General features: G+C 35.7%; 1 protein-coding gene across 2 annotated transcripts in view; it reads right to left on the bottom strand.

Annotated features, from left to right (window-relative positions):
* Window positions 1–498: 498 nt before the first annotated feature.
* The window catches only part of LOC120636079 (inhibitory POU protein), a 62,693-nt gene continuing 48,235 nt past the window's right edge, over window positions 499–14,956 (bottom strand). For both annotated transcript variants that reach the window (XM_039907367.1, XM_039907368.1), the window contains 2 exons: window positions 9,892–10,074; window positions 499–1,206 (listed from right to left, as the gene is read on the bottom strand). In XM_039907367.1, the coding sequence (XP_039763301.1) occupies window positions 499–1,206; window positions 9,892–10,074 (891 nt within the window). The remainder of the gene's footprint in view (window positions 1,207–9,891; window positions 10,075–14,956) is intronic.

Here is a 14,956-nt window from a genome sequence, read left to right as displayed (position 1 = left end):
AAATTCGCAACACCTCGATTAAGTCACTAATATTAAACACAGAATATTGATACTTTGCAAGGCACATTTTCTTAAAAATCCTGATTTTCAATTTTCATGTACAACTCTATGATCGAATAACTTCAAAACTCGACGCATTGGAAGTTAACATCATTTTAATAACGAAACTCGTCTTTATTTTAATGATATGCATATAATCAAGTATATACCTACCCTGTCTCGAAAAATAAATAAAGGTAATTGTTTTCTTTATTAAAGTCTGAAGACTTTTTACTTAATTGCGATCGATACGAAAACAAAATACAAAATAATACTGATGGATTTGCGTTTCAAATGAGATCTTATTTATTGCTTACGAATAGTCATTTTTGGCGGTGGGGCGCCGAATTCGCTGCTGTGGCCGTTTGAGCCAGAGCCATGGCGATATAGGGTGCGGCTGCCGGTCTAGTAACCGTACCCAGTTCCTGGGTACAGCAGAGCAGCACCGCCCCCTGCCGGTCAGTGTTGCGCTGCGAACTTCATACGTTTCTGTTTCTGCCGCTGGTTGCAAAACCAAACTCGTACAACGTTCTTTTTTAAGTCCAATTTTTCTGCGATTGCTGCTATTTTTTCACCAGATGGTCGTGGTTGAACGGCAAAATAGGCTTCGAGGCTTCTTTTTTCAGGCGCCGCTATAGATGTTCTCTTTCGTTTCTTTTCGCCTGCTGGTAACACACTTGGTGCATCCGGATCCCGCCTTTTGTTTTTCGCTTGCGCTTCCGCTTCTTCCAACCAAGCTTGTAAAATAGGTTTCAGTGCTATCATGTTATTGTGACTCAGAGTTAAACTTTCAAATCTGCAGATAGTACTTTGGGAGAGGGCCCCCACTCCCGGTAATTTCAAATTTGCCAACGCCTTCCCAACATCTGCCTGAGTAACGCCAAGCTTTATCCGTCGTTGTTTAAATCGTTCAGCGAAAGCTTCTAGTTCTCGGGGGTCTGTGTCTGTGTCAGGATGTAGGCCAGCAGAGGGATGACCTAGATGGGCCGGAGGGGCATGAGACAGACCCCCGCCGTGGTGATGGTGGTTCATAACGTGGTTCATAGCGCCATAGCCGTGTAACTGGTGGTGAGGTGGTGCCGATTCGCCCATTGGTGCTAAGGTGGTCATAGATGATGATGTAAGCGGATCAAGCATGTCGATCCCCTCCATGCCGTGGTGGCCCATCTGCGGAAAAAAGGGCTTTTGTAATTCATTTTTATCATACTGTCAAAATTTCTCGTATTAAGAGGATTACTATAGATATAGGGTGACGTGATCTTTATTATCGTTCGCCGAATTAACTTCTGCATTCATGTTAAATCAGACGTTTTATTGTAAACAAGGAGGGGTCGGCTACAATAGCCGAACTCAGGGACGATATGGAAATAAACAATCATCTTTGTTCAGATTTGCACTCATTCTTTATGAGTGCAAACACTTGTTTTTTCATAGGAGGGTGAGTCTGTTGTGACGTTGATTGGTTGCGAGTGTTTTACCAATATGCTTACGTTGTTGACCGGCTTTGTAACGAAAATGAATGTTTGCATCCTCAGAAAAGTATGCCCATATGGGTATTGTAACACTTTATTTTTTGCAATAATTACAATATCTATCATAGCCGTGTTTTGCCTTTAGGTATTGTAAAATAAACTATTGTATAATTCAGATGTTAAATTTCGATTTATTTTGAGTTTGATTGAGTTTAAAAACTATACTACTATCGGTATACTTATGTAACGTAGACGCAAAGTTGAATTTGAAAACGATATAACTTAACTTTAAGATTGCCACTAAGCAAATATATTGCTTGTAATGTATAAGTTAAATAGAACAGCAAGAAATTAGAACAATTGAGGATCTTCACAGGGCAATAAATCTTAGTGTAGTACCAGGCCGTAAGTCTTGTCCTAACAATTTTTCCATGGCGTTTCCAAGGGAGGTAGGTGCAGTGGGTCCCAGTATCGCTTCCCCGGGGACCAGTAGATCACAATTATCCGGCACTAGCCCGCGTGTAGCACGTAATGTTACATGTTGCACGGCTTACAATGTTCTTCTTCGGAACTTGTCGCCGGTTCTTTTATAATAAAGACTCTACAATTAAATAAAGCTTACAAAGTATCTTATTTACGATAGATTCATTCAATACGAAAGATGACCTCCCTGGCGCAGCGGTGAGCACTGTGATTTCAAAGGGGAGGTCCCGGATATGATCCGCGGCAAGGGCAATTCGGGAATTTATAATTTCGGAATATTCTCTGGTCTGGTCTGATGGGAAGCTTCAGCCGTTGCTACTTATTATCCTATTGACACAAACGATTTGACGTTCCGGTACGATATCACTTAGAAACCGATTAGGTTAGGTTAGGTTCTACAGGACAGTTATCCGTTCTTCAAAAAAAGACAAAACAAGTCTTATGCTTTGTTATTTATCTATCTCGTATAAATTGCACTTAAATAATTATCTATCTCTTAATTGCATATACATAAATAATTAAATAACGAAAGCTCAGATATCTGGGTCTTGTTAACATAAATCGTCACCTATTTTTTCATCCAATGACCAGGAGGGTCATACAAGAGAGAGATAGGATCTTAGAATAACCCACGATGCTTCAACGCGGCTTTTCAAAGTTTATCGACTTTTATAATTATTTATGAGATAAGCGGGACTGGCAGTGCTTTGAACGAACTGCTAAAATTTGGTCAAAGAACACGAACAGTTGTTTATATAAATAGACAAGCGGAATCAAATTTTTATCGATATTTCATGGACTCGCCACTAGATAATATGTACAATGCAATTGCAAGTGGATATTAAATAAATTATACCCCGTTAATAGTGATTTGTATCGCACCATTATGATTTGAACAAGTGGCCAAACTTACAGAGGGTGCGCGCTGAGGCCCCGAAACAGACGGACTTTTTTATAAATGAAACAAAAATTTATTCTTTGGTTAGGCGTTGTTAAACGAAGAATGCCATCGGGTCTCTATTACCATACTTCTCTGTTCGCTTGACCTTATCACGGATTATTTTTATTTAAAATATGGTTATTTGGAATGATTAATTAGTAGTGTGTATTTGTTTTACGCTACTACTATCATCTACTGAGGTCACGAAATCACCTGCCCAGTGTCATAATTTTGAGCGAACTCTCCCATATATATATATATATATATATATATATATATATATATATATATATATATATATATATAGATAGGCCTTTAGTCCATCAGTAGACTATATTGAAGTATATAGTATTTAGTCAATGCGCGGAAAGAAAAATGACTGCCCTTATAGTTTGCAGTCACAGCGCAAACGTAGAATTGAAGTGGATCATACTCTCGTAGCGAAAGGAGAGCCAGCTGGTACTTATAGTTGCCCCAAAGAATGTATAGATTACAGAGGACTCTTAGAAGGTCATCAAAGAGCGGAAAGAGTTACTTAAAAGTAATTTTAACTCTGGATGGAATAAATAATTAGCTAGTACAATGCCTTTGTCGTAGAGATTACAATGACTACCTGAATTAATTCTGCCAAGATAACAAGAATCATGCTCAAAAATTTCATATAAGGGACCTATATCGGAAAATAAAACTCATAACACGGGAGCTGAAGCCAATAACCTAGGCTATTAAAAATGATGAGGGTACACTGCTGACTAAGGTTGATCCTGTTACACAAAGGTGGCGAGCATACGGGATCATAAATGACGGGGCACAAGAAAACAAATTGTGAAGGTGAGGCAAATATCTGTGGGAAATACTATGAGAAACCCAACATCTCATATTTCTGATCAAAAACCTGTACCGAAGAGCCAAATCCATGATTAGAATAAATAACGTTATCCTATCTCCTTTTTAACATTTATGTGGAATACATCATGAGAAAGGCCCTGGAAGATTGGGAGGGAGGAATTTCTATTGGATGTGTTAGAATCAGCAACCTGAGATATGCAGATTACACCGCACTTTTGGATCATGGGAAAAAAACTCGCCCAACTATTCCGCAGGGTAGAGTTGGAGAGTGGGCTAGCTGGACCTAGTATTAACAAATCAAAAACCAAAGTTATGCTAATTGACAGGGCTGGTCAGCTTTCTAGAACTGAAGAACGCTTGGACTTGGAATTTGTCAGCGAGCTTGTATACCGTGGGTAATTGCTTTCGGACCATGGAGGAAGTGAAAACGTCATTAGAAGATTAATGCAAATATTCAAATGACCATATTAACAAGAATTTAACAGGTATCCGACACCACCAAAAAGATACTAGTCCAAACATTAGTCTTTTTAATCATCGTCTGTGGTTCTGAGACGTGGGCAGTTCGAGCGGCTGAAAGGAAAAAAATAGATGAAAGGATGCTTCGTATACGAGTACCATGGATCTAATAATAGAAATAATAGAAGAAATATATCGATCCTGGAGCAGCTACGTATTAACACCATGCTCTCCACATTGTGCTACAAGAATATTCTTAGTTACTTTGGTCACATTGTTCGACGCCTGCACAGTAATCTGGATAAGTAAATATTGGTAGGCCGAGGATAAAACAGGATGGAAGGCTGTAATAAAAAAAGCTACGAAGGAACTTGAATCCGGACACGACCTTCAGTATTGAAGAAAACGTCGAAGAAGAGAGTATTTATTACGATATTAAGTAATCATGATCCTCATATCAACACACGGTGAAAGATGGTTAAAGCCGTAGTCCACCAGCTGGCCAGTGCGGATTGGTGGACTCCACACACCTTTTGAAAACTAGTTGTCGTTAATAGTTCTACTCTTAAGTTGACCAATAAAAAAAATAAAAAAAATTGCTTAAACTTATAAAAGTCAGAAGTGCGTGCTGGGAATTGAACGCACCCTCTCAAAAGTGAAGTCAAAGTCGTAACCACTGGGCTATCACCACTTCATGCCATGATAAGCTTAGTCCACTTGCAGTGACGATTCCGGCTAAGTAATTGTGTTCTTACGGCAAGGTATCTTCTCTACTATATACCTACTAAAATGATTCGGTTGTACACTAATCTCTAACTAAACAACACAGAGCTATGTTTAGACCTGTCAGTTTAAGAATAACTAAATGACTACCGCTATCTCCTTAAATGACATTTACGCAACCCGATTATCTAACATAAATAGAGAGAGGTCTTTCTCAGAATAGCTATGACGAAAATCCATTTGGTGTTTGTTGATCGGTATAAGTTCGAGCCATTTCTGTTGCACACAAATTTCTAAGCGAAAATAAATTGACACGTCTAAAGATAAAGCTATTCTTTTCCCCAGGGTCTACACTGTGAAAATGGCACCATTACTTACTTACATACATAGGATTATTATTTTTTTACCATACCTGTTTATTGCTGCTGGCTGTTGCTTATGGTTTCCTAATCCTAAGGTTGCATGGCAAAGATCGCATCAAAGCTATAAAGCCGCCTTTTGTATTCTACCTTTATTTTTGTGTGTCTATTATTGTTATATTTCCATTATTTATTGCAAACCACTTGGTAATAAAGTGTAAATAAAATAAACATAAATTACTAAATAAAAGTAAAAACGCGTAATCCATGGCCCTACACGCATTATTCGGTACCCTCTTTTAATATCTACTTACATCGTACGGCATACATGCGCGTATGTTTGATGGGATAACGTGCATGCATTATGATTGCTGTGATGTGTTGTGACTTGTAATTACCGGGGTTATTTTATGCACCGTTCGATACGTCTATCATTACGTTATTCGTAATTATAAATTACAAAACACTTGTAGTTGTGTTTATATACCATAACAGCATTAATAAGATATGATTACCAAACATATGGCACTAGAGGCTCGTTCCTTATACTCGGAGACACGAGGGTCGTTTCTCAAGCAAAAATAATAAGTAATATTAGTAACGCCCGAAATTAATTAATAATATTACATTTAATTAATAGTGATATCTTTTTCTTATTCTTCCCTCTAAATATCTACACTATATGTATTTTAAATCTGCCATCTAATGATTTTCGATTCGATTGTTTATTGCTTTCGACTGGAAGCTGGTACTAGCATCCCAGACTGTAGAACTAGATGTGCGTGGTGGTACAATTGACTGAGTATGTTTTTCTATCGACAATAGCAACAGATTTTTTTTTAGAATAAAATACTTTTTAATTGTTGTATAGGATAAGAATAAAAGTAAGATATTATAACATTAGCCTTTTCATTGTCAAAATTGTTAAAAACCACTAGACTTAGGAGGCAGTTAGAGTAAAATAAAACAATTAAAATGAATATTACACATCAATAAAAGCCAACAAATATTGCGCGTGAAAAAACATACATAGAACCCACCAATTTTATTACTTAACTAAACGTTAAAAATTTGTAACTACAGTTTACTATTAAAAATAATGTCAGTTTTATTAGAGTTCCTTACCCCAAGGGTGCCTACAGAATTCTATTACTAAGCCTCTACTGTCCTTCTGTTTGTACGTCTATCGGTCAGCAGGCTCGTTTCTCATGAAACGTAATAGGTAGAGAAAGTTTTTTTTATAGAATATGTATTATTGGCACAAAACCATAAAACAGTAATAAGATGAAAATTTAAGTGGGTTTCCTATTCAAGAAACAAATATGGAGCAAAAAAAAATACTCCATCTTTATAGTTCTTATCTTAGTACTTCATATTTCACCTTGATGATTATACGGAATCCTTCGTGTGCGAGGCCAGCTCGCACTCAGCTGGTTTTTAAACAACTTTTAAGTACACGGTGGGTCGGCTCCCCGCGTCCCCAGCGGCAGTGGCGGCAGTGACAATTGCTCACCAGCAGTAAAAACGCTCATATGTCCTGTATTCCCTTGTGTAAACGCATTTTTTTCCTTTTCCCCCTTTCTTGTAGTTTACAGTTGCTATTTTAGTGTTTGTTTGTTTACTTACAACGGTGCTACGACAGGATGGAGGCAAATGGGGTCACATGAGAATGAAACTGCCTTGTTGGTGTAATGGTTAGAATTTTCGACTATGGATGTTAAGATTGTCAGTTCGATTCCCGGGTCGGTCCTAAATTGTTGTGTGTAGGATGTTTTTTCAATGAAATTCGTGTGAAAATGTCCACCCCCCTTTCCACCTAAAGCGGTGATAGCCCAGTGGGTGGGACTTCGACTTCATTTTCAGGGGCCGAGTTAAAATCACTTTACGCACCTCATCTTTCCTAAATTATGTGCGTATTTACCAATTACAATATCACTTTTCAACGTTGAAGGAAAACATCGTGAGGAAACCTGCATGTCTGGTGGACTACGGCCCAAATCCTTCTCATTGTGGACTCGTGCCCTGTAGTGGGCTGGTAAAAGGGTTGATATGAAACACTCAGCTTCCACCGAAAGGCCGTAATTTTAATTATCGATCTATATCACAAAAAGTTGTTTATCACATCTATATAGAATTTAATGTTCTTACTCAGACTACATGGTTAACCCATGAAAAAATTATCCTCAAGATTCATTTAGAGCAATTTTTTAATTAAACGCCTAGTTGGGCTAGTGTGCATGTGCTAGTGCTACGGGTCAAGATGTTCAGGGTTCGATTTTCAGGTCAGGCAAAAATTTAGATTGGGTTTTTCACAACATAAAGTTTCAAGTATGGTGGGTCTATGCTCTAAAACCCTCTCTCCTACGAAAGCCATACATCCAACACTATGACGTTTATAGGCTTGTGACAATAATGTACGTTATTCAACAAAGTATAATTAAAACGTTCATAGAAGGCAGGTTTTAATAATATAGAAAAAGTAAATAGATAGCCACAAGGTAAAATCAACAAATGTTTCTACTCAGATTATAATCGTATTACCGAGACCCAAACGATAGTATTTGGGCTCCGCGGGCCATAAAGTACGCATTACGTGGCCTTACATGTATTTTATAGGGGGGATTTGAGAATAGAGAAAGCGACGTTCTATAGAATTCCATGTAGTAGGTAGCTCTATGAAAAACTTCTACGTGTTAAGAGAGAAAAACAACTTAAACTTTAGCGAAATTATTGATGTTTTGTTTGAAAATAAAAGCAAACATCTATAGTTGTGAGTTTTTATCTTAAAATTTGTTTGGACAGTCGGGAATACTCTGACGTGAATCCCCATGAGTATTGGCTGTTTATTTGATCATGGTATTAGTTATTTTTAGTATGTAGTGTGTTAAAAAAAATACATACATACAATATATCTCCTTATTAAGTGAGTTATTAACGTTTTTTATTGGTTTAGATTGAAGTATAATAATAATTACAGAATAATAAAAATGTGTACAAACAAGAATAACTTCTTGTAACAATAAATAAGTAAGTTATGTATGCTGGTTGTACATATTTTATTAAATCTTAGGGTAGGATCACAATCGACATTACATTGAACAGTGCATAAAATTACCTCATTTTTATAGCGAAGCGAGTATATTTCTTACACATTACAGCCTCTACACTACCCCACGCCAATGGTCTCCCCAAGGACCCAACCCTCGCTCGGCTCGACTACTGACATAGGAAGACTAAAAGATTTTCCAAGGTGTATGGGGCATAGAGAAATGCATTTACTTTTATTATTATTATTTATGCCAAAGCGTAGGCGTGGAGTGTACGAATTTGGCAACAATTTTATGAGTGCGCTTTAGTTTTATCGTCTCCGAATTCGATTCAAATGATTGGCATAGGTTCTTCCTCCCTAGTTGATATCGCTAAAATATGCTCGTAATTTCATAACTGTCTAACATACATGCACATCTTTTATAATTTACAACAAGCAAAGTATATATTAAACTTCAAAACATAATAATTTTATTTGCGTATTTAAATATTTACAAATTCAAAAGTAGTAGTTACGGAATTTATAAATAGTGTAAGGTTTAAGATGTATTCCCGTCGACGAGTTGAACTGTCAACTGTCAGTTTGGCCGGGTTTTCGCGGTTTGCTACGTATATATATATTGGTAACTATCTCCTTTACGTAACTTTACACTGAGTTAAAAAACACACATTTTACACATCCTGCTAAAACGAACCAATTGACATTTTCGTAAGAAGTAAAAAAATAAGCAAATTCTCTCGTAATTTATTATGACCTTCGATCAATAAGAGTACACGATGAAAGGATTAAAAATATTTATTAAACCGCATAAAAATTGTATGGAAACTATAGAAAAAAAAAATCTATCACATAGGAACCGTAAATTATTCCAGGATAAAAAGTAGCAATGTGCTATTCCAGACTACAATCTATCTTGTAATCTATGTGTTCAATTTCATCAAGATTCGTATAGCTGTTTTGGCTAGATTGAGAAAGAAACATTGATCCATCCAAACCAATGCATTTATATAATTTTAGTATAGAACATAAATTATATGGGTGCTACGTATATCAGTGATACTTTTTATGGTTACCAGAAAATTCTCGGCCTGTAGTTGTTTACTTTATAATTAACAACTTTTGTTCTACGACTTTTTTTTAACTTCATAGATGGTGAAATATTTTACATAGATGCTTTGGTCGCCGGCAGTCCACGAGGCTTCTGCAGGTCGAAATTTCCGTAAAGAAAACGTTGGAACCAAAAATGAAATGCGGTTTCTTTTGCGACACCGCCGCTATACACATCATTTCTACAGCACTTGTGGTACGATTAACTCGTACTCATATGAATAACGCGATATTGTGGATGCAAAAGTTTGGATGGATGCATGTTTGTTACTTAAAAACGCCAGGACGGCTGAGCGGATCTGTATGAAATTCTGCATTTAGATAGATTATCGTTCGATCGATTATCTGATCGTTTATCTAATATATATATATATTATTGATTGAAGGTTTACACGAAGAATCAGATAGTACCTGATGCGGCCTTGTGTTATGTGGAGGAGGCCCGCCGACGCCGTGGTGGTACACCATGTCGTGCTTCAGTTGCGGAAGCGGCGGGCCAGGCTGTGGCCCTGCCTGGTGTTTGCCGATGTCCACAGCTGCTAGTGCTTCCGCACGACTCAGCAACCCATCGTTTAGCCCGCCGAAGAGATCGCCCTGTGATAATAATTGGCAGATTATAATATAATATCCTCAGCCTGTTAATGTCCCAGTGCTGGTCATTGACTTAATCTAATAAAAGACAGGGGTAGAGCTTAAACCCTCTACTCTGCTCCAAACCGGTTTGGATTTTACCGATTATTATTATTGTTAATCGTAAAAATCGGATATGGATACTTCAAGTGCTCATTCCCAAAGTTGGGTTTGGTTTTAAAACTTCGGGGTAGGTCCTTCTGAGAATTTCCTGACAGAAAAACTGAATGCTTAACTATTATTAGTCCAACCCAGGTATCAAACTCAGAGCCTCGTGATCTGTAGTTGAACATGCTAACCACTAGACCAGCGAGGAAGTTTTAGCATACCATTGATCAAAGATAATAAATTTTATTAAATATTTAGACACTTAAATATTTTTACTACTTATTGATATAGTAGTTTAATAGTAGGGAACTATTAAATAGTATTTATTTACAAAATTTAATATATATTCAGGGAAACTGTTTGTCAACGTTAAAACCCATGCAAACTTTACAGCATACTTTAAATCTATACGTGTTTTTTTTTTAACTGTCAGTTTGTTCTGAGTGAAGAGAAGTCATGACAAACGTAATTTTTTGCCCCTTTATTAATATAATGGTACTGCGTGATAGGTATCTAATGGAAAATACATTTTTTTTCCGTTGGTGTTCAGTATTTCCAGTAAATTGGTCAGTGATTAAAAATTATCATGCTTTCATCCACAAACAACTACAGTACCTACCTAGATATCGTATGTAATTCATGCTTTAGTAAATATAATAATAAAAACTAAGTACAACATGCAAACCGAGAAATACACATCAAAGTAAGTAATGTAGTGACATTAAAATAGAGATTAGGTAAGCGAAATTTGTATTAACGTTAAAACAGATAGTTCAAAAGGGCAACACTACCTAATTCGCAAGACGTAATACGTTGGTCACATGAAATAGTCATGGAGGCTCAACCGACGGCCCGCGGACAGGGGTTTTTCCCGGATTACTTTAAATTATTTATGAGTGACTCTGACCTCGTGTTACTTGGTAACTCGTTACTCGGATCCACGCCTTCTTCTCGGTTACTCGGGACAGATGCTTGGCGCGCGAACCGACTCTCAAATAGGCATTTTACAGAGCCAGGGAACGCTTTTAAAGTGATAGTTTCTCTTTACGATTTACCGGTGGTACACACGTTTGCAGGTTTTATCTCCACGTCCCCTTTTAAAAGACGGGGTTTGCATCCGAATTGTCGATTTTAGTTTGACTTGTTTTGTTGCAAACTTAGCGAGGTGGGTAAACATACATGTGTATTCCTTTTACTATTTGTTATTTTAGTTTAACGTATTAGAAGCTATTTATTATTGCCTAACACTACATATTTTAACGTATGCCGCCTTATGAAGGTAAAAATTAAAATCATATTTGAGTCTTTTACGTAGGTACATTGATCAAATATACCGTTTACTTTCTTCATCTTACTTCAGGTCTGTTGTTTATATAAAATCAAACTATACGCATACCATTTACTCATGTAGACTAAGAAAATAATCGTTATTTTCACACTTTAACGGAACGCTAGAAGCATCCTTTCGCACGACTTTGATGATTATCGATTATTTTCTATTTTAATAATAGAAAATTATATACCACCAAATTTAAATACCTACCAAATAAATAAGGGCGAAATAATTTCCCCATTTTTTATTTAAATTAAATTTTCGAGATTTGTATATAACCTACCGATTGAATTACCATTCGATCGGTAGGTTGAATAGGCTAACGTAACGATTTTTCTTGCATTAAGGTTTGCATAAGTATTTTTTTTAGTAGTGCTTTATGTATCAATGGTTTTAATATTTGTCGATTTTTCGATTATTTCTTTGGGTTTTTCCTAATTTTCTTTTTTATTCAAATAGCAGAGATTTATCTGAATAAAAAAGAAAATTTTTGAGGCAACAAAATAATAATAAAACTGTTAGATTAGTTAGATTTCGAGATCTAAAAATTTGACACGAGATAAAACTTCCCGATTGAAATCTGTTATGAATCATATATATATGATTCATAACAGATCATTCATGAATATATAATACTTTCAAAAAAATATACACACGAGCGTGGGAATAAAAGTTTGTCCCTTCGCCCTTCCCGAATCATTAGCATCGTGTTACAGAAGTGATTCTGCATGCCCTCGTCTAATTGTAATTGCAAAACAAATTGACCCCGGTGCTGTGAGATATGTAATAATTTGTTTTGAAGTACCCAGGGAGAAAACCGGTGCCGTAACTGAATAATTTCCCAACATTAATGAATTTTACTAGAAAAAAAAACAATGGTACTTATTAATAATTATAGTAAATAACGTTATTATGATAACGTTATTTAATTTTATATATTTTCATTCTTCTAATTTATGTTTTGTTTTTATGTCATCATAGGAAAACATCAAGCAAGATTGAATTATTAATTCTTATTTTTAATAACTCAATAGGTATTGACGTCCGTTGTCGATTCAAAACAATTTGCGGATAAGTGTTTATGCAAATAAACAAAGCATAGGAATAATAATTATTGGTAAAACACTCTACGGTATATGATTTAACTAATAAACGAGTTGAGAAACTTAACTTATTTTAATACAAATGATTTGCAATTGTTCACAATAAAATAAAACATGAATATGCCTAAAAACTCTGTGTGTCCGTAATAAAGTTCTAACCGCTAATAGAGTACGGAAACATATCTAAGATTAATACAATAGTATGTTAATTAATACAGTATGTGATTTAAAAAATATGCAATCACTAAACTCATAACGCGACTAAGAGTAATGCGATTTTTTTTTTATAGCCACCTTTAAAGGCAAATAAGTGTAACAGTTCGGTGTGTCCAATAATTGTCCTAACCGCTAATCGAGATTATTAAACGCAACTAAGTGTTATACAAAATATGTAAAAAACATGCGAATGAGTATTATAACTGTGTAGCCGTTAATGGTTCTATCCTATTGTATATTGGATGTGTGTACCAATAGCAAATTAAAAAAAAACTGCTGTACAGCAACCGTACGTGGCTGCTACTCATTGTTCAAACCGCTAGATGAGCTTGCGAAACGCAACTTAGTGTGATACAAATCATTTATATTATATATAATCTAAAATAATATGTAATAATTACAAATAAAATAAAACACGCGAATACGTGTTATATTTGCGTAATCGTTAATTGTTCTAAAAAACAAAAAAACTTTTTGCTTAACGCAGCTTAAAGTAATAAAAATTTAGTACATAAGTACCGCTTAATATTTAAATAAAAACTATGAATCGATTTAATAATTCTGTGTGCCGCTATTTATTATCCTAAAAACGAACAACAACGGTACTGGATACAAAAAAAAAACATATGCGAATCCGAGTAATAACCCTGTGTGACCGTTAATTGTTCTAACCATTAACCGAGCTCGCGTAACCCAACAAAGTGACTGCCGAATTTACCACTCAAGCGTGTAGTAGACATAAACTTGCAACAAAGGCACATCCCGGCAATCCCTAAAGCACTGAAATAATCCATTACTATTATTACTCATCAACATTCTCATTTTAGGGTTAACTGGCGACATCTTCTGATCCCCAGATACATCTGTGCCACGTAATGTACGTATCAAGTGTCATAGAGAACTAAAAGCCGAGGGGGCTTTGCGATTATATAGGATGCGCTCACGTGCATACCAAGTGGGTGTGATTGAATTAAAATATTTGTTATTCATTCGCGTGTCTACCAAATACCTATATTTTACTAACTCGCGACTTCGGCCACGGTTCTTTGGTTGATTTAAGATCATACAGAGCGTTTTAACGAGCTAATAAGGTAGGACCCTAGGATCTAGTGTACCTCAGGCTAACAAACATAACTTTAATCATTATCATTATTCTTCTCTCAAAATAAGAAGGGCTAATACACCAACATGGCCAAGTGCGGATTGGTGGACTTCACAAGCCTTTTTGAACATTATAGAGAACTCACGGGTTTCCTTACGATGTTTTCATTCGCCGTGATATATGATTTAATTCTTATATATCACATAACCGTGCCGCGGTTCGAACGCCGTCTCCTTGAATGTCAAAGCGAAGACCTACCCACCGCTTTAACTTAACTTTAAAGTAAAGTTGATGATCTACAAAAAGTAATATTTTAATAATTCTAAGAGTTGCCGTTTGGTCTTATATTTAAATACCAGATTTACTTATTTACTTACTAATGTTTAAACTGAAAAATTACACTCAGGGTACAGTACAGGGCTCAAACTATCTTTACATATAAATTGAATTATATTTATATATAAGTTTAATAATGAATTGTAACTGTGAAGTCTTATAAAGGATTTGTTTAATGGGTGATGATGATAACCAAAAGAATCGCGTATCTATATCGTATCTGTTAACAGCCGGGTTTATAGTAGGTAATAGAATAACTGTACTTACTAATCTGTTAATAGTTAATATGTTGAAAGTTTAAACAATAATGCAGTTGGTAAGTTTGACTTTATGAACTTTAAAACAATACGGTTATTACGTTCTCATTTGTTATGTTAAATATGAAAAGGATTTATCCGAAAAATAACATCCGTAACGTGAATCGGCTTTCAATTATCCATTAATTACATAGGGTATACTGAGCTGAACGGAATTATCTCTCTTTCGGGATTTCATAAAAATGCTTTTCGGTTATGACGTAAATTTTAATTGGATAAATAGGATTTAAATAAGAGAACGATTTTGACTGTTAGCAATAAGTTAGATAGTAGTGCTAGTTCTTTCTCACACGAAAGTTAATTAAATGGTCTACGAGTAAAGTTATTCCGT

This window comes from Pararge aegeria, chromosome Z (assembly GCF_905163445.1).
Source record: "Pararge aegeria chromosome Z, ilParAegt1.1, whole genome shotgun sequence".
NCBI classification, from domain to species: Eukaryota; Metazoa; Arthropoda; class Insecta; order Lepidoptera; family Nymphalidae; genus Pararge; species Pararge aegeria.
This window is presented reverse-complemented; position numbering and strand designations above follow the sequence as displayed.